This window comes from Alosa pseudoharengus, unplaced genomic scaffold (genome assembly GCF_046254945.1).
Source record: "Alosa pseudoharengus isolate Yale_2024_CS ecotype anadromous, Long Island Sound unplaced genomic scaffold, YU_APseudo_1.1 YU_APseudo_1.1_scf_17, whole genome shotgun sequence".
Lineage (NCBI taxonomy): Eukaryota > Metazoa > Chordata > Actinopteri > Clupeiformes > Clupeidae > Alosa > Alosa pseudoharengus.
This window is the reverse complement of record NW_027468640.1, coordinates 24,463,944-24,484,018: the sequence shown is the minus strand read 5'-3', so window position 1 is coordinate 24,484,018 and position 20,075 is coordinate 24,463,944. Positions and strand designations below refer to the sequence as shown.

General features: G+C 43.0%; 1 protein-coding gene across 6 annotated transcripts in view; it reads right to left on the bottom strand.

The window, feature by feature from the left end:
- Positions 1 to 20,075, bottom strand: part of LOC143127500 (multiple C2 and transmembrane domain-containing protein 1-like) — a 164,728-nt gene that overhangs the window by 138,049 nt on the left and 6,604 nt on the right. Inside the window, exon 1 of one of the 6 annotated variants that reach the window (XM_076289048.1) lies at positions 1,944 to 2,096. The exons of the other annotated variants lie outside the window; for them this stretch is intronic. Coding sequence (XP_076145163.1) covers positions 1,944 to 1,976 — 33 coding nt within the window. The 5' untranslated portion in view covers positions 1,977 to 2,096. Of the gene's footprint in view, positions 1 to 1,943; positions 2,097 to 20,075 lie in introns of those variants that run through there. 6 annotated transcript variants of the gene reach the window in all.

Genomic DNA, 20,075 nt, shown 5'->3' with positions numbered 1-20,075 from the left:
TTGTATCCTGCAATGTAGTATAGTATGTTTTTGTTGGTTTGCCACACAATGATCTGATTCCATGATTTTGTAGAGGGTAGCTGTTTTCTCTCTCTCTCTCTCTCTCTCTCTCTCTCTCTCTCTCTCTCTATCTATCTCTCTCTGTGTGCAATCCCATTTTAACATCAAACATTTTACTGTCTTTTTAGTAGATCTCTGGCATATCAAACAACAAAAGAGCAGTCAGGTGATGGAGAGAAGGGAGATCAACAGAAGGAGGTGCTGAACATTTGCTTAATGATACATTACATGCAACCTCACACTTAAATGTGTATGTACCTAGTAATTCAATAATAAATAATTTGGGCAGTCTAATGTAGTCTGTTGTCTACTATAATAACACCTTTTATGTACTGTATAAAAAAAATCCTCAGCTAATCTTTACATTTACATCCGGTCCAGCCGGGCTAAGCCCAGGTTGTCCTGAAAGTCTAGAAACGCCCCTGGCTTCATGAAAAATAGTGTTCAGTTTCAGGTTCAGTTTACTTCGCAGAAATTAGATAAGATATGGGTGTCTTCCTTCCTAACAATGACATTTCATATTTCACATAATATTACAGATCATATTCAGAAAATCCTTATGAAGTACTACAATTGCATTGAACATCTGAGTTGACATTTGGTAGCAAGTGTGTAATTGTATCTTGGTACATTTCCAGGCAAGGTAGACAGGAAAGATGGCATAGCCATGAGTTTGAAGCCCAGCATTAACTATTTATTACAAACGTGTACAGGTAAACAAATGCCACTTTCTCCCTGCCTGCACACTGGTTGCTTGCATGATGATACAGGTTTGAGTTATTCCACACCGATGATGCACTGCAGCTTAGTAAGAGTGCGCTTGTGGACAAAAGGCTATATAATGCTAACATTAAAGAAAGAACGCACATTTTTGTTTTTTAGTTTGTCTCCTTCTATACACCTTAGATTGTGGCAGTGTTGACTTGTCATGTGTGGAATAAATATGCCCTCAATTGTACGTGTACAACTTATATGTTGTAATAAAGAATACTGGCAGGTCAGAGCCAATGATACTGATTAGGACATGTGATGGGTGATGATGTGTGGGTATAAAACCGTGTGTACGCAACAATAAATGATCTTGTTCTGCTGAACTTCCCACAATCAGTGTGTAGAGTGCAGTTCCTCGGTCAGGTTAATTAATTACTAATAGCAGTGTTGCTCTTCTGGGTATGCACGAGTTACTGCTCATATGAACTCTGACAACAGGCAGCGCAAGAGAGACAGATAGAGAGAAAATTGGAGAGAGAGAGTGACAGAGAGACAGAGCCTGCACTGAGTTAGGGAGGGGAAGAATGAGTCATGCGATTCGGGAAAAGGAGCAAAGCTTCTGCCCTCTCACTCTCTCACGGTCCAGCATTCATAGAGGGCTAACCATCTGAACATGTGTGGGACTGACTGTGGGCACGTTTTAAAGCCTCAAAAAACAAAATGCTCATCTCAACAGCTCAGAGAGGCTTCCACTCGTCACTGGTTCCATCGCGGTCTGTCACGGCCCGAAGCTGACCAGAAGCTCCCAGTCAGGCGTAACCCTCTCTGACACGGCCTCCAGGGATGTGCAGAGGCTCTCACCACACTAAATGACTTTCCCATTACATCAGTAGCAGCTGAGATCACACTAATGAAACGTCTTGCACACTCCGTTGAACAGGCAGTATTACCAAAAAATAGAAATGCACTCAGAAACAAAACTTGCAAATGGCCACCATCACTACTGTGTATTTTCAACCACACACACACACACACACACACACACACACACACACAAACACACACACACACACACACACACACACACACATACACACAGACACACACAAACACACGCACAGCCTTCCCCCTACAGCTACAACTTCATCAAAATCCTCGTATTCAGTACTCACCTTCCTCCTCTCCGAGTATCTGATGATGTTCATGGCTTATGATGAGTCTAACTTTTACGTCTATCTTGGTTGGTCACAAGTTGTTATCAGTGGTTGCCTCTTTCCATTGCACTTCTATAGAAACATGTAGGCAGCTGTGGTAGGAAGAGGCATGCACCAACACGCACTGCAGACTTGACCACAAGCCCGGGCTGCACTGCATGCACCTGTTGCTCAGGAACAGGGGGCGGGCCCTTCATCACAAACCAAACCAACCACAGGCCACTCCCCCTACATCTGCTGCTAGCTAGCTAGCTAGCTAAACATGACCCGTCTGCCTGCAGACCAGTCTCCGTGGTTTTACACACACATGGCCTGATTCACTCTGATATCTAATGCTACCTGTGTGTCTGTCAGTGTGGACCATGCATACAAAATGCAAATACAAGGACATAGTGTGTGGGCATGAATTTGCTTATTTAGCAATAATATGAGGCTGATTTGACCCACTTTTACAGCCCACTGTTTCAGTGGCTTTACAAATACATGGCCTTATTCACAAACATCCAATGTTGCTTATCTGTCTGTCTGGCAATGTGGACCATGCATATAAAATGCAATAAAAGGATAGAGTGTGTGGGCAATACACTGACATAACTAACATACATTTGCTTAATTACCAATGATCTGAGCTTGTTTTGCTAAAGAGTACCCAATTATTGACCCTGACATCCTCCATCATTCTGTCTTTCAATGCCTTGGCAGTTCCAGGCTATTTACTTTGACTTTTGCAAACTCTCAGGATGTGACTCAGCCTCTGATGTTGCCCAAGCGCGTTCACCGTGCTGTTGCTTTTGTCCTTTTTCTTCACCTGAGTTTCTTCTCACCCACAGAAACATTTTCACACCTTCATCACAGAACTGAACAGCTGAACTACACACAAAGCAGCGCCTTCAAAATCCTACACCTTTGGTTCAATACAGTCACGATCCAAATGTACCCCCAGAGAAATTATGGCTTTTCAGAACTTTCTCATTCGGTGTGCTCAGCATTACCTCTCTAGGGTCCACACGTGGGTAGCGATTGCAGGAATGAGATTTATTTCAGCAATTGGGGAACAAACTGAATTAGCTAGGAGAATTACAACACGTTTTCTGAGGTAACAGATAACACATTTCTCCCTGCTGACGAGAGGTGAGAGGTAGATCGTGATTTTTCCTACGTTCCAGCTATGCAGAAGCCAATGAGTCAGAGACTTTACCTTTGGGATTTAGAGGCAGTTTTAGTGCAACCAACAATCTCATTTGTCTCACTTGATAGCACAGAGAAAGCCTTAGAATGAGTACATTAATCAAAACAACAAACCTGCTTAAAGATGCTTATAAACTGAAAAGGACAAATGGTATCTGGTATCCTGAGTGCTTTGGCTTTTGAGAGGAGGGAAGCAGGAGGAGCCTGGATGATTCTGTACCCTCTCAAATTTTGTTCAAAACTTGTCTATATCTTCAATAGTTCCCAAGACCAAGGCCTGTGATTATCTACAAAGCCCTAATTGGAAAAAAAGCAAAAATGGTGACATTTAGGCTATTATTTGGCATGAAACTTTTTTATTCTTTAATACAATATTTTATTCTAAGCCTATTACAGGGCCTTGTATGAAATCAAAGGGCATGCATTACAAAATATTTAATGGTTAAGTCACACTGAGAATATGTCTTCCAGCCAGAGATGTAAAAGTCCGGCTTCAGAAAGTCCTGCCATGTATTGGTTGTACCTGTGCGCTTAACATTACATTACATTTGGCTGACGCATTTTTAACCAAAGCGACTAACAACATGGTAAACAGTTTAAGTTTTAAAGCAATTCTCTCAACAATTTTAGGACAAAAACGGTAGACTAAGTACACTAAGAATAAGTGCATCAGTGAGTGCTGTTTTTAAACAGTTGAGTGTCAGTTCAAGACTGTTGGTAAGTGCTAGGATCAGCAAGACTTGTTGTAAGTGGTGCTATGAGAGGAGATGTTCTCCAAAGAGCTGGGTCTTCAGGAGTTTTTTGAAAATGCAGAGGGATGTCCCTGCCCTTGTAGGAACTGGCAGTGTGTTCCACCAACGAGGAACAACAGATGAGGAAAGTTTGGATTGGCCTGAGCGTATCAGTGGTAGAGCTAGACGTCGTTCGTCTGAGGAGCGCAACGGTCTGGAGGTAGCGTATGTCCGTATGAGGGCATTCAAGTAGGTGGGAGCAGAACCGGAGACTACTTTGTAGGCAAGCGTTGAATTAGATATAGAAGGGGCCGCTGTGGCCTACTGGTTAGCACTTTGGACCTGTAACCGGAGGGTTGCCGGTTCGAACCCCGACCAGTAGGCACCTAGTGCCCTTGAGCAAGGCACCTAACCCCTCACTGCTCCCCGAGCGCTGCTGTTGATGCAGGCAGCTCACTGCGCCGGGATTAGTGTGTGCTTCACCTCACTTTGTACACTGTGTGCTGTGTGTGTCTCACTAATTCACGGATTGGGATAAATGCAGAGACCAAATTTCTCTCACGGGATCAAAAGAGTATATATACTATATATACTATACTTAATTTGATGCGGGCCGCCATAAATAGCCAGTGTAGCTGGATGAGTAGCTTAACATAGGTGATTTCACAAATTAACTGATCTACCTGGCTTAAGAGTAATTAGAATCAGCTGATTAAGTGAATGGTTCTTGGAATAAAAATGTGGCAGGACTTTCTGAAGCCGGACTTTTACACCACTGCGTCCAGTCTACAAGGTATGGGCAGGCTAGGAATAATAGTTTTTAAGATATTAATGTCCAAACATGGCTCCCAAAATAGGTCAATCCAAGGGCAAAGAAAATATGAAAACATTGGAATTGAACAAAAATATGTTACAGGTCTTCGCTTATGTACCTATGTACCTTAGCCTGACGAGCCAGACCCACATTAAAATGTAGGGTCTGGGCACTCACCGTTCGCAGTGCTCAGTCCGAGGGGCGGGATAATCAGTTGTCTTTCAAATTCCCTCTGCACGCAATAGGACAGCGGCAGCGCTATGAGTCCCATGCGTTTCCCACCAGCGGAGCTAGTTGGCTAGTTCAAACGTTTGCCAACTTAATAAAAGCTTAACTCGTGTCACACTGTTCGCCAACAGCAACATCCATCTTATTTGTTTTCAAGTAGCAGGGAATTCAAGCCAAACCGTTGCAACTCTGCCATCAATCATTATGTTAAGCCCACCTAACGACTCTATACACGATTTCATTGGCCTGATTGAGTTTCGATTTCTGGAGCTCACAAGCCAACGGAGAGTTGCTAGGGGCGCGTCTAGATTTCTAGGCTATATGTACCTAAGTATAAAGACAAACTTTAAAAGCAAAATGAGATGGTGCATCAACAATTTTCCTGGATTCTGTCTGATTTGACACAGAATGACTCAGATGCAAATCTCCACGAGTCAATTCACCAAAAAACCCAATTTTCAACCTGACAGCACAGCACAGCACAGAACAGCAAGAATGACTCACATCAATTATGTGGGATCTTGTTGAGATGAGTAGCCAGACCAGTAGAAAATGTGTATGGTGGTGTGTTGTATAGTACAGCGGCACCAGTCCTATTTAGTTTCATTAGCTCTCTGAACACACCTCACTTGAAGCTCTATGCCACATCATGTCAATGAAACTACTATATCTTTATGTGAATCTAGTTCCAATTTGGAGCAGATGATGTTTTTATTCATCACTGACCACACTGTTCCCATTACCTAAGAAAAGTAGATAGAATTCATGCATCATTAATTGGCTGGCAAATTAAGAGAGGCAGAGAGAGAGGGAAGAGAAGAAATTGGTTGAATGAAAACAAGAGACCATACCAAAAAGGAAGAATGCAGAATAACCTGATGCCAGAGATAATAAACACACACACACACACACACACACACACTCACACATCATTAGTGCTTGACCATATTAGCCATATATGACATACCGTAAAACTTCAAATAATCGCCGAGTCCCTAAGAGACGCCTGTCTCTTTTAAACGCCTGGCGTTTGGGTTAAAGGCCGGTCTCCAGTAGAGGCCTGGTCTGTTTTTTAGTTTCGGGTTGTATTTAATCTTCTAAAACCCGTCAGATCGTCTGTTTAAAGATTCGCAATGACAGAAACCGTTACAGAAAGGAGGTTACAGCAGTGTGAATTAGATGTTGCACGTCGTTGCAAGCCATCGCAAAGCATTCACCTTGTCTGGTCACAGTTGCAAGGTTTTAGAATGTTGCATCAAGTTGCTGCGAATCTCGTCGCGAATCTTGGGTGTGATTTGGGCTTAAGTATGGCGCAGACTGCGCACGTTTTGATTATGGCATTAAAAGACTGCGGTGAGTTCCAAATTGTATAGCTTTTTTTTCAATATGAACTATGCCTATATATCCGACTTTGTCATCGTTCAATTCATCCCTTGTGTTTAAAATTTGCGGATAGGCCGATGATAAGCGTGTTTTCATGCTGGCAACAAAACCAGAACGGTTCGCGAACTACCTTAGACTAGGCTATATCAGAGTGCGTATACGGACATTCTCTGGCTATATACTGAAATAGGTTAATGATGTAAAGTCAAGTGCGCTTCTATGGGACTGGTGTGTGCACGCACAGTTTTTATTGATGAGTCGGAGTGGCAAGTGCTGCGCATAGTTGCAGTGGAATGTGGAATGTGGCTGCCTAGGGCATTATAAAACCTCTCACTCTTAGACCTACTCATACACGGCAGTGAAATGGTGTATTTAGCTGTCTAAATTCGAATCATATGCTGGGGGAGAAATCGTCGGACATCCATGATTATTTTGTTATTCAGCACCAGTGGTGGAATGTAACGAAGTACAAATACTTCGTTACTGTACTTAAGTAAATTTTCCACGTATTTGTACTTTACTTAAGTAAAATGTATAGTGCATACTTTTGACTTTTACTTCGTTACGTTTTACAGCAATTATCTGTACTTTTACTCCGCTACATTTCTACAACACCATCGTTCCTTTTTACGATAGATTTTATGATCAGTTTTTTTTTCTCTCTGACAAACACGTTTGTTTTACCAGGGGGCGGGGTTGCTACCAAAGATTCTGGAGCGCTACGTGCATTCTTAGAAACATAAGCTTTTAGTCTAGACCAGGCAAAGCGTGAGCTTGTAGCCATCTGCATTCGGTAGGCTATATTCACCAGACCCATGGCTACACTGTACATGCAACGGTGTTCTGTGCCTTTCTCTGTCTGTTATCTGCAGCGTTAGGGCCTCCTCTCCGATGAGATTGCTATCCGCGGATCAGCGAAGTTACAGGCTCTGCCCATGCTTCTGTCACACGTCTGATCATTTGCGGCACAAATGAATGGTAGCCTAGACTATTAATGAATCGGTGGCCGGAAACAACGTAACATTTTCCAGATTAGGAAATATTCCTTAATTGTGTGTTATCAAATAAAGATGCATAGCCTACAATTGGGGGGTAGTAATGTGAGCGCTCATTCAATGTCTATGCGTCTGCGCAAGTGAAACTGAACCTAATTATAAAGACACCTTTCTCAGCAACTTTTCTGTTCAATCAGCATAATTAGCATTACGATCCACCCGACGTTTCCATTGTCTACCCCGTTAAACTTCAGGCAAAGATCCTTGATTACTAGCTCCGCTTTAACCCTCTCTGCTTCAGGCTCTCGTGTTTTGCTGAATGATATTACTCAGCAGATCACCCTAGTAACCAGAATTACAGTCTTGTAGGTCAGAATGTAAACTGTGCCACAGATGGCAAGCACAATTGCATTAGCTTAAAACTATTTAGTCGAGTATAACCTAAAACTAGCTTAATTAAAATACCACAGCCCATACTGATTTTTCATTTTAGAAGATATTAAGAGAATAAATCATTATGCAAATACTTTTACTTTTAATACTTAAAGTACATTTAAAATCAGGTACTTTTTACTATTACTTAAGTAGGGTTGTCATTGTGGTACTTTTACTTTTACTAAAGTAAATATTTCTCTGTGTATTTGTACTTTTACTTAAGTACTGAGTTTCAGTACTTCCTCCACCACTGTTCAGCACCCCTGGTCAAAAATATGTTCCCGCGCGCCTGGAAGTAGGCTATGATTTGAATGTAGACTGTTGTCAAATTTGGCAAATACAAAACGGGAGAAACAATATGGTTCATGCTCTCTCATGCTGTTTCATTCGTGCCGAAAAGGAGGGAGAATTAAACATTAAGCACGTTCCACTTTTGCATAAATAATTCCTGAACCGTTTTGGTCAGGGCTGATAATGCAACTGTACAAACTGCACTTTGACAAAGGACTGATATAGGCTATTTGCTAGTGACAAAATATGAGCTTTCAGTGTGATGCGATCTCTTTGTAAATTACGTAATTAAAACGTGTTTCATCTGTTCTGGCTATCCCTGCTATTTGGATCTTACTGTATCTCACTTAATGAACAACATCTCAACACTAAATGAATGATGATCCGTAATTGTCATCAGATAGCCTAGTCATATACTGTAGGTAGACATTCAGTGTGTTTGAAATAATTAATTCGATAATATTTTCCATCTTTGCAAAGGAAAAGTTTTGTGTGAAGGGAATTAAAGGCCTGTCTCATATAGACGCCTGTCTCTAATACTAGCCGGTGCAGTTTGGCGATTTGGGAAAATAAAAGCCCAGGCTATTATTTGAAGTTTTACGGTATGACAGAGGGGAAATCGACGACATCCTCCTACCCACAAACAGTTCACCTGGTAAAGCCAATCGGAGCTGAAGTCAGCACAATCTACTCTGAGTGTTTTAAAACTAATTTGAAGAAATGTGACTACTTCAGATCGACTTCCACAAAGAGTTGTGCAGGGGCAAATCTCAGTGCAATAAATGAGCCATACTCATACGGCGGAAACACACCCCGCGTGCACCCACTCTATATTCCATGGCCCTGCTGCCTGCTGCTGAGCATCAAAACACCAATTAAGATCCCATCTGCCTGGTTACTAAATTTAAATCTATGAGGACAGCTCATTTAAGAAAAAGTTTAAGAGAAGTTAATTCGGAGCACATGTGACGCTGGAGGACTAAGTTGTTAAGGTAATGTGTCAGGCGTGGGAGTCGGGGGGCACTAAATGCATGACACACAGGTTCGGTGCTGTGTCGTGCAGCAGGAGAGATCGCTTCCGCCAAATATGGAGCATGATTCATGAATTAGCGCTGCGCCTGGATCGGACACAAAAGATTAGGCAGGACTCGGTGAAGACACAACAAACACGACGGCTCGCCTGTTACATAAACACATAAATATGAGCTCTGAGAATTTTGTTCTTGCTCATGACCTCTCTAACGAAGCACAAGAGCACAACTTTCTCTATAGCTCCCTAGTGAAAATGTTGTGCATATGCTGCAAAAGTTATTTACGTCAATCACCCTGGCAATATGAAAACAAGTCTTGCATTCTGGTTTATGTTATAAGGAAGAGTTATCTCATAGAAATACCCAACTATGCTCACCTAAGGACATTGCAATGTTGGAATAGTTGAGAGTAGACACTTGAGAATATATGCTGAAGGTTCATAAAATGTAAATAGCTAGTAGTAGAAGTTTGTTGAGTATCCATGGTAGCCCCTTAAGACAAGGTTATAGGTTATAGTCCAGCGATTGTTTTTCATACACAATAAAACGCAGAACTTACTTTCTGACTGAAAATGTCCAGACTGCATCCACATAGCATCCCCAGTGATCAAGTGTAATGGTGGGTTCATGAGCAACTGGGAAGTGGAAAAATTCTAGAGTTTGGAGGGGGGGGGGGATTTGAGAGAGCTCCCAGGAGAATGTTTTGACGTCACTCAACATAGTGAGCACTCTCACTTCGGAAGTGGGGAGTTTAGAAGTGGGAACCTCCCCACTTCCCAGCCACATGAAGGCACTATAAGTATAAGTATAGTGTATTGACATTTGGTGGGAGCATAAGACTGTAGACTATGGGCGGGAGGATGGAGATTATCTCGCTCTCTGAGGGAAATGTCCACAATGCAGCAGAGTCCATTTACAAGCCTTGGCCAATCAACAGAGCGACCGCCAAAACAGCAGGTCAGAGTTTTATTTTTTTAGAATCTGGACTTCGCCTAAAGAATGCTTGTGATTTCTTGTCCCCTGCAAAGGAGTGGTATGAGAGCCCTTAATAATATTCTGAGATGGCACTGCAAGTAATTCATAGCCACAGATAGCTACAGACTCTAGGTTGACCTAGTACTATTGGTCTCTCGTCTGCTGATGGTATTTAAAAGGCTGGGATGTGTAAAGAAGTGATGTGTCTCCTGAGGGTTTCGGTGGCTTTGATGGTGGACTGGTGACCGGTTGCATAAATAGGGCACACCTGTTGACCCTGGGTTATATGAGTTTGAACTGCGGTGGCACAATAGAAGTGAGGCCACTTTCGGAAAAAAAATATCTGCTTTGCATAACTTTCCTGTCTACTTTTAAACAAACCAAACATGCTGTCATCTGCTTTTCCATGTACAAACACACACACACAAACACACACACACACACACACACACACACACACACAAGCACATACACATACACACACGCACAAGCATAAGCACACACACACACACGCACGCAAGCACGCACGCACACATATACACACACACACACACCTAACAAAACACCTGGTTGAATTATGTAAATGTGCACGTTTTATATGCAAGATAAATGTACACGGAATGCCACTGTAACTAGAACACATGTTTCCAAAGCTCTATGCAAATACCAATTGTGGGAATGAGATGCGAGATCTGTTCTAGGGGTATGATCCAAAAACACAAAGGACTGTACTTAATATTATAAACAAATAGAACCTTTGTGGACATCTGTCACTGCACCAAACACATGCAAAACAAAAATAAAGACTAGGAGTCCAAACCAAGAGAAATGGGAGAAGCCTGCATGGCAAACAGCAGCTTTTCAACAACAGCCATCAGTTTAGATCCAGAGTGTCACGCTAGTCCACGGCAACCTTCGTCTCTTCCCCTCTCCTCCCACCACATCATGAAAATGACAAGTGAAGATGTTCCACTTCTCTCTCTATGATGGTCTATATTACACAACAATTAAGGCTCTGCAGTGGGCCACCAAAGTAGAAGTGAAGAGCCGCTGTTGACTCACTGACTATTCACACACTAAACAGTGTGTGTCATACAGCCAGGATATGAATGACAGGTCAAGTATTCTTACAGTCAGCCTCGTGATGTGTAATTCTGACACTGCCAGGGAAAGTTTTGGTTGCAGAAAACAGTGTTTAGTCAGAATTGATTACCTAATTGTTTCTATTTGACTTTCAGTATCTGAAACCGTGGGGAAAAAAGCAGGTGACTCATCCCCTAATCAATAAACCAGTCGAGACACAATATCAATCTCCCCCGCACAGTATACAAAAACATCTATTTAAAGATGTCTGGTTAATACTACACCCTTCATAGGTTAAAGTTTGAAAAAGAAAAAGTAGAAAAAATGATGTTGTAATTCCATGTTATTCCAGTGAATGAATACTTGGATGAATGGCTGCCAATTAAAAGATTACTTCTTCAACTCTGGACACATATATACTTCTTTAATGTTCCCAACTACATATGATGACTTGTGGGTTTAAAATAGAGAAATTGTCACTGACTTGTCCGACGGCAAGAACATCATGAGAGCAGAGAAAACACTACAACTGTGTTTCAGTACGCAATCATTTCCTGCCTCACAAAATGATGTGACTTGCTACAATTGAAATACCCTGTTGACCTGTTTTTCATAAAAAACAAAATTGATTGCACCTGTGACTCAGAGATGACTCATCGCTAAAAAAGAGAGGTATCTATCAATTAGCAGTTTCAATTGTTCAAAAGACAAGCAGCTCCCTCCCACTTACTGAGGGTAGGCCTAATATAGCTTATGACTAATAGCCACTGTTCTGGGGTAACACAGTGTATGGTAATAACTGCTCTTCTGAGGGTGACATAACATAGTGCTAATAACCGCTGTTCTGAGGGTGAAGTAGCGTATGGCTAATAACCGCTGTTCTGGGGGTGACATAACATATGGCTAATAACCGCTGTTCTGGGGGTGAAGTAGCGTATGGCTAATAACCGCTGTTCTGGGGGTGAAGTAGCGTATGGCTAATAACCGCTGTTCTGGGGGTGAAGTAGCGTATGGCTAATAACCGCTGTTCTGAGGGTGACGTAGCATATGGCTAATAACTGCGGTTCTGGGCTTTGGGTTGCACTGATGAAGATATCAAGACAAGCAAACCAGCAGATCTGAAGAGCAGAGACAAAGTGTCACTTATACACTGGGATGTTACAGGAGTGTGTGTGAGGGGGGTACAACTCCACACAGCCTGCTGAATCTCATTACACAGAAACTCATTCACAGCCAACTTCAGCTGGTGCCACATCACACACACACACACACACACACACACACACACACACGCCACACCACACACAGCATGCCGTCACAGACAAGCCCAGCATCTGTGACTTATTTATGGAGAAAGCAGAGTAGTTGGCAAGGAATATACAATTTGGATTGCTTTAAAGAATTCTCACTTTGTGGGTTCCCTCCCTAATATAATTCCTCTCTTTTGCCACTCTGTGTTGTAATTCACTCCTCTCTTTGTCAGAGATCACTCAATATGCCTCTCACACACAATCTCTCTCTTTCTCTCTCGCATTTATAGTCAACAGACTTTCACTGCAATAAGCATATTGTAGGAGTGTTGTGAAAAAGCATGCACATTTGACCCCAAATCGCAAGTAAATGTTGCACAGAGCTGATAAACTATATTACACCCACCCAAAAATAAGGGGACAAGAGCAAATAGAAGATGGGTGTAGAATATATGGGAATTGGGAAAGCTATTTACCATGAAGGCACTCTTTGGAGAGGACTCAAAACCTCATGCACTTCCTCTCTCTCATTCAGCATAGCGGTCACTGGTCATGCACTTCCTCTCTCTCTCTCATTCAGCATAGCGGTCACTGGTCATGCACTTCCCATCATCCGCTGAGCCCACCACTGTCCTTATGCACAGCTTAGGGAGACCATCCACTCTTTCCTTTAAATGAGGCCACTCTAAGCCCTGATTGGGAGAAATGCAAAGCCCTCACGTCCTCACCAGGCCCCACAGATACCACAACTGAATCCAAACCGAGAAATCAATGCTGAGGCTAATTGGGAATGTAAAATGAGGCACTGGGTTGAGTAGGAACGGCTGAAGTGCCCTTGAGCAAGGCACCTAACCCCTCACTGCTCCCCGAGCGCCGCTGTAGCAGGCAGCTCACTGCGTCGGGATTAGTGTGTGCTTCACCTCACTGTGTGTTCACTGTGTGCTGAGTGTGTTTCACAAATTCACGGATTGGGATAAATGCAGAGACCAAATTTCCCTTACGGGATCCTTATACATATACCTCTCCGGATGCTTTTGTTCTGAGAACTGAGTATGATATCTCTGGTCTTGAAGAAATTAGTTATATTGTCACAGGCATAAGCATGTTTCACATGAACAGCAAATGCTCTAGCAGCTACATTTGTGTCAGCATGCATCTTCAACCAACACAGCTGATTTCCAAACAGTAATCAATATGTATTGTGTTGTTCACATTATGTGTCTTGTGTGGGTGTTGGTTTGAGTGAATGGGTGGGAAAGAAATCTATTGCGTAGGGCTTCCTGAGCAAAGGGGCACGTGGGTATACATGTTTGAGTGTGTCTAAGTGGTGGTGTATATTGTGCTGTCCTTCTCACTTCTCAGTAGAACAATTATTGTGTGTGTGTGTGTGTGTGTGTGTGTGTGTGTGTGTGCATTCCCATTAGGCTAATGTTGCTGTCAGTCGGAGTGAGTGAGCTGGACTGATGTATGACTCTGCATCTGGCAACAGACACAAGACTAAGAACCTCAAATAGGAACCTCAAATAATCTACTAGAGCCCAACCGATATGGAATCTTAAAGACCGATACCGATTTTGAACGATAAATTGGAAGATTCATTTTTTGTAAAAATGTGCTCTAATATTTAACATATTGAAAAGTTCTGATGAAGGTGGGACACCGTGTTTAAATAGGCCTTACTATCTGGTATTCTAATGAAAGGCTCTTATACAGTAAAATATTATTATGAATAATAGTGTCAGGTCTTTGTTCTTTTCTTAAACACCAATGCCACAATAACTTTCAAGATGTTTAGGCTACTTTATGTTTTATGATGGCTTTTTACGCACTGGTAACAGCATTCAACCCTGCGATACTTTGTGTGATTGGAAAGAAAAATTGCAAAATGAAAGATAATGTCCATACTCTCATATGTCTTGCAGCTTGTACACATTGCCTGTGTCGTGTCTGCGGCACGGCTCCATTGCGTGTTGATTTTCATTTCGGCGCCCACGTTAACAGGTTACAGCAGCCACCCTGCCTCCACCATATCCGCGTCTCAGACTCAGCTCAAACTGTGCTGCAACCACGACCCAAAATAGGCCTATTCCTTTAGGGGGGAAGGGGGTGTCAAAATGTTGCCATGTTCCTTTCAGGATATTTTAGAGAGGAATGAGGAATGATGTATAGTGACTTACATGACATTACATAAATGTAATCCATCTATCTGTAATCCATCTGTAAAGCTTTTCTCTATTCTTTAACCAGAATCGTATCCTCTTAAGGGAACGATCAGACAGGACGCAGTTTTTGCAGTGAGTTGCGCCGTTTTTTACGTTTTTTGTGTATTGTCTGTAGGCGCTTTGCGCTCATGTGCCCAGAGCGCCTCCATTTTGTGAGCCTGCCGTGCCTCCAAGTTCCAACTCCAAGTTAAACTCCAAGCAAAAATGCACCCACGTTTTTATGAAAACATAGTGTACCTCACGTTTTATAAGCGGCAAAGCGCATCCTGTCCGATCCTTACCTGAGATATTAGTATAGTCAAACCGTACAGCACAACTTTAAATGAAAGCCACTTGCACTTGTCACTTTCACCAAGTACATACTCCATTTAAAATGTTTAGGGAATAAAAAAAAACACAGAAGGCTTATGTGTGCTTTGCTCTGTTTTCTTCTACTTTGGTGGACATGAGTAGGAAACAGTGTCCTTCCCACAGGAGTGTTAAGGTCTATGTCAACACCTGCTATCTGTGTGAGAAGAGAGACGGTTTACAGATAGTCGCCCCTCTGAGACTTCAGCAGGGAAGCGAAAATTGGCTCTCACATGGAGAGATTTTGTTCTCCACTGAGGTCTGAGAAAATACATGTCAGCAGTAAATGAACCATGACTTTTTCCTTCCTTCATTCATTCATTCACCTTCTTCCCTCTTCATATTCAGATTCACACTAATTAATTACCTCCTCCAAGAAGGTTATGTTGTCACCGCTGTTTGTTTGTCAGTTGGAATCCATAAACACTAGATTGTCCATTTTCACGCAACATGGTGGAAGGGTAGACCATGGGGAAGGATGAACACATTAGATTTCAGAGCGGCTCCGTTTCTCTTTCACTAACATGGCGTGTTCTCAGGCGTGCGGAGCAGCGGTAACGCCGTCTTCTGACAATCGGTCAGCCGGGTTCGCCGTTTGCAAGTCCATGTCCCTTTGGTTAAAACTGTCTGCTAAATACCAGTCCATTTCAACTTTAGGACAGGATGTTTAGGTCTGAACTCTGTATGAAGTGTCCTTCGAATTTGGTAAGTGTATGTCATATGTCATTTTCCCATGAGATGAAATGTAAAGGTATAAGATAGACAGCATGCACACTATCACTGAGCAGGCCCATTGCCTTCCATTCAAAAATGGAGTATTCCGAGGTTTTGGAGGCGATCCAACAGACCGCTAAAAGCAATCTTCTGTTCCATAAGCACAGCTAAAAACACCTACACAAGCCCAGACAAACACACACACACACACACACACACACGCACGCACACACACACACACACACACTCTCTCTCTCTCTCTCTCTCTCTCTCTCTCTCTCTCTCTCTCTCTCTCTCTCTCACAACACTCAGATTGTACAGAGAGACAGAGAAAAAACAGCACACACTAAACCACTAAAAACAGCCACCAAAGTACAGGAATCAATCAGACAGAGAGAGGGACAGACAGACAGAAAGAGAGAGAGAGAGAGAGAGAGAGAGAGAGAGAGAGAGAAAACACTAGGTGCTCCTGCTGGCCTTCGTTTACGCTCATCCACAGTGGAACACTGCCTCACAGAGGGGGCAGCCCTGTGTGCCTCCAGCTGCACCACCAAACACCACCGAATTAGCTCTCCATGTCCAGCTGGATCTCACATGTCATGTCATCATGTCCTCATGAATAATGAAATGTCTTGAGCCAGGTGCTACCTGCTACCACTTGCACAGGCCAACTACTGTCCTACATAACATACACTCCTTAAACAAATGTGTTGAAAAACAACAAAACTTGCGTTGAAAACAACACAACTTACATTGTTTTTTTTAACACATCTCTGTGTCCAGATAGGGACAACACAGTTTGTGTTGTATTTGTTACACAACGCGTTGAAAACAACACAACTTACGTTGTTTTTTTAACACATCTCTATGTCCAGATAAGGACAACACGTGTACCAACTCATCTTCCTCCACTTTCTGTGTACAAAAGTGCAGTGATGTTTGTATGGTTATGGTCCTGGCCGGAATCCACTACATCAAAACAGGGCCGAATTCACTCCAGTGTTGGTGGAACCAGTTACAACTTATGCATTTATCTATATAGCTCTATGCCTAAAAGATCAGATTGGAATAAAAAATCATGAATAACTGAATTATACACATACATACACACACACACACACACACACACGGGAAGACAAATCTGCAGGGCTAATTCATTAATTCACCAATAACCTCTTGACCCTAGATAAAGTGAAATCACGGATGAAGAAACGCGTGATTGGTTCAGAGATGATTAATGTAGCGGTGATAAACCCTACAGTCTACAAGTAAAGTCCATTCTGCAAAACAGACTTTGGTTCAGATTTCATGATTCAAGGAGAATAATTACATCCATCCAAACTCTTGGCCACATTAAAGTATGCTATCATCAGCAAGGCTCAGTAAACACTGAATATTATTTTCTTTGCTAAGTTATCACTTAGTATAATTAAAATCCTGAGTAGTCCCCCCTCAGCCATTATTGTAATGCAGTTGCTGCCCCTTAAAACGGCTTCCTCAGACCTGCGGTTCAGTTGAAACACACCAGAAGGTGGCACCAAACCCATTCTCACTGGGCTACTTCATACGGGTGTCATCGGGGCAGCACAAACAACAACAATCTACTACAGGAAGGTGTCTGCTGCCGGAAACTAGCGGGGGGAAAAGCCTGAATTGATGACAGTGGGTGGCTAATAAACATGCCGTATTAACTGCATTGCTTGTCATCTTATACAGCTCGCTGTTCACTCCTTGGCATGCCAACATACAATTTAATTCATTACATGAGGCCATGGTAGCAACTCATCAAAGGGACTATGGAGATGTCTATTACTGTAAGCAAGACCCTTGTGAGAGGTTTATGGGAAATGTACTTGCATAACGCACAGAGCAGACCAATGCTGCACAATTACATTATGACAAGAAGACAGAGGAAGGCGTAAAATATTGAATGGCGTCTTGGGCAAGTTCAAGGCTATATACACGGCATTAAGTTATTTAAAGACTCACAGGGAATGACGGAGGACAGAAAGAGGTGGATGATTATATTCACAGTTCAACATCTCCAGCATGATATATATGCTCATGCTAACCCATGCCATCACTTATTCAGTAGTTGTTTTGCACATCCTCGCTCTCTCTCTCATTCCCTCACTGTCATGCACTAGGGCTGCATAAATAATCGATTTTTAATCAAAATCACAATTTAAGCTAATGCGATTTGCAATTAATCGTGCAGCTCACAACTCTGTCCCAATGGTTAATCCTGTCAGGTTTATGTTGTGACAGACTGTGAAGCTCGCCTAACAGCAGTTCTGTGCTTCTCATGCACTAGGCATGCTCACCACTCAAAAGTGGCCCAACTTAAAAACACAATTTGGAATATTGAAATGCAGCTTGACTTTCGTTAATCACAAATTGTCATATCTGCCAGAAAAATCGCAATTAGATGGGGTTTTTTCCCAAATCGAGAGTCCAATACACACACACACACACACACACACACACACACACACACACACACACACATACACACACTCACACACACACACACACACTGCCTAAACATGCACTGGCATTTCAACCGCAAGAAAACAACATTAGCTGAGGTCACTGCCGGCCTTGCAAATGACGAAGAGTAAAACTCGTCCGATTAAATAACTCATGCAGCACTGCACACACCCTCCGTGGGCAGCTTGGCACTCGCAGGGCATAGTGCGCTCTCTCTCCCTCTCTCTCTCTCTCTTTCTCTCTCTCTCTTTCTCTCTCTCTCTCTCTTGATCTCTCTCTCTCTCTTTCTCTCTCTCTCTCTCTCTTTCTCTCTCTTTCTATCTCTCTCTTGATCTCTCTCTCTCTCTCTCTCTCTCGCACCTCTCCTCTCCGCAGGCTGTAATTGTGGGTTATCATGCGCCTGCAGCTGGCACATGTCCCAGCCAGACGCATGCGGTGGCACAGTATCGCCACCGAGTCAGCGCCTAGTATCGTATCTCCTCCCAGCCCCAGGAGCTGGTAGCACAGCAAGGGGCTACTGATGGAGCTCCTGGACTGTTTGGACCAGAGGCTGGTCTGGAGCAACAGCAGCAGTAGCAGCAGCAGAGGGCTGTTGAGCAGATACAGTGAACCATATGATGCAGTGATCATGTGACTAGTGAAGTGGAAGGAGCAATCAATGAGGGGGAAATAAAGCAATAACGTGATGATAGTGAGTGTGAAGGAGATATTTTGCGCACGGGGGGTAATTAACAGCACGCGTGACAGAGTGTGGTATTTAAAGGCTTTGCTCATGGAGTGGGTTGGGAAGCGGTGGAGGGGTGGGCTGGTAGTTGGCACCTAAGGATGTGTAACTCGCAGAGCTGAAGTTAACAGATTGCAATTGTGCTCTGTTTGCAAGCCTCCTTCGAGCAGCAAACTGCAAACGCTAACATTGAGAACGATCTCATAGAGGCTGTGCCACATTAACAAACACACACACACACATACACACACACACACACATACACACACACACACACACACACACACACACACACACACACACACACACACACACAGTATAGAGATTGGGCACGTTGTTGTGAATGTTAGGAACGTCCTATTTATAAAGTCTGGAAAGCATTACACATGGCTAGGGAAAACAGTTCAGCCAGGCCTTCTGGAGAAAAACACAGAAAAGAAGTAACTAGCTTATTGTAGACAGTCTGCCTGCCTGCCTGCCTACCTGCCTCAAGGCCATACTGAGTCATCCCAGAGCATCAGATTTAGCTACAGCACCATAGATGCCTGCGTCTATTGGACTAGCGCTCACGCCAACACCATGGAACACCGCACATACAAACGTCCATCACGCCATGACAAGCGGCATTTGCCTGTGAAGTTATGTGGCGCTGCCTTTTCTTATCCGCCGGACTGAACTATAATACATCCCGGTCCCCCATCAGCCCCTGGGCCCTGAATCATATCAGCCGGTATGCAAAAACGCCTGGGTCCTCGTTTGCCTTGCCAAATGAGATTTCACACCGAGGCGAGCATGACCATCGTGCACCCAGCATGCGTGGCACTGACATCGTTAAAAACGGGAGACTTTATGGCTCACTCTGTGGCAGGCTTCCTATAGTGTTATTATATATGGTCTCTGTTTCTATTTTACATTTCCAAGTCTTTTGTAGTCAACTGGCAGAGTGTAATTTCCCTGTCTTCACATGGGCTGCGCCAAATCAATGAGATCGCCGTGGGAGAGCATTACTTAATGTCAGCTGAGACACAAGAAAAATCCAACTGGAGTAGTCTGGACTGTGCCAGATTTAATCAGATTATTCGTTAAGAAGACCTACACTGTCTTCTTGAAACATTGTTTAGGAAGAGACAGAGTTTGCTGACCCATTTCAACAGCTGAAGAGATCCAGGTCTTATTTTCAAATGGAAT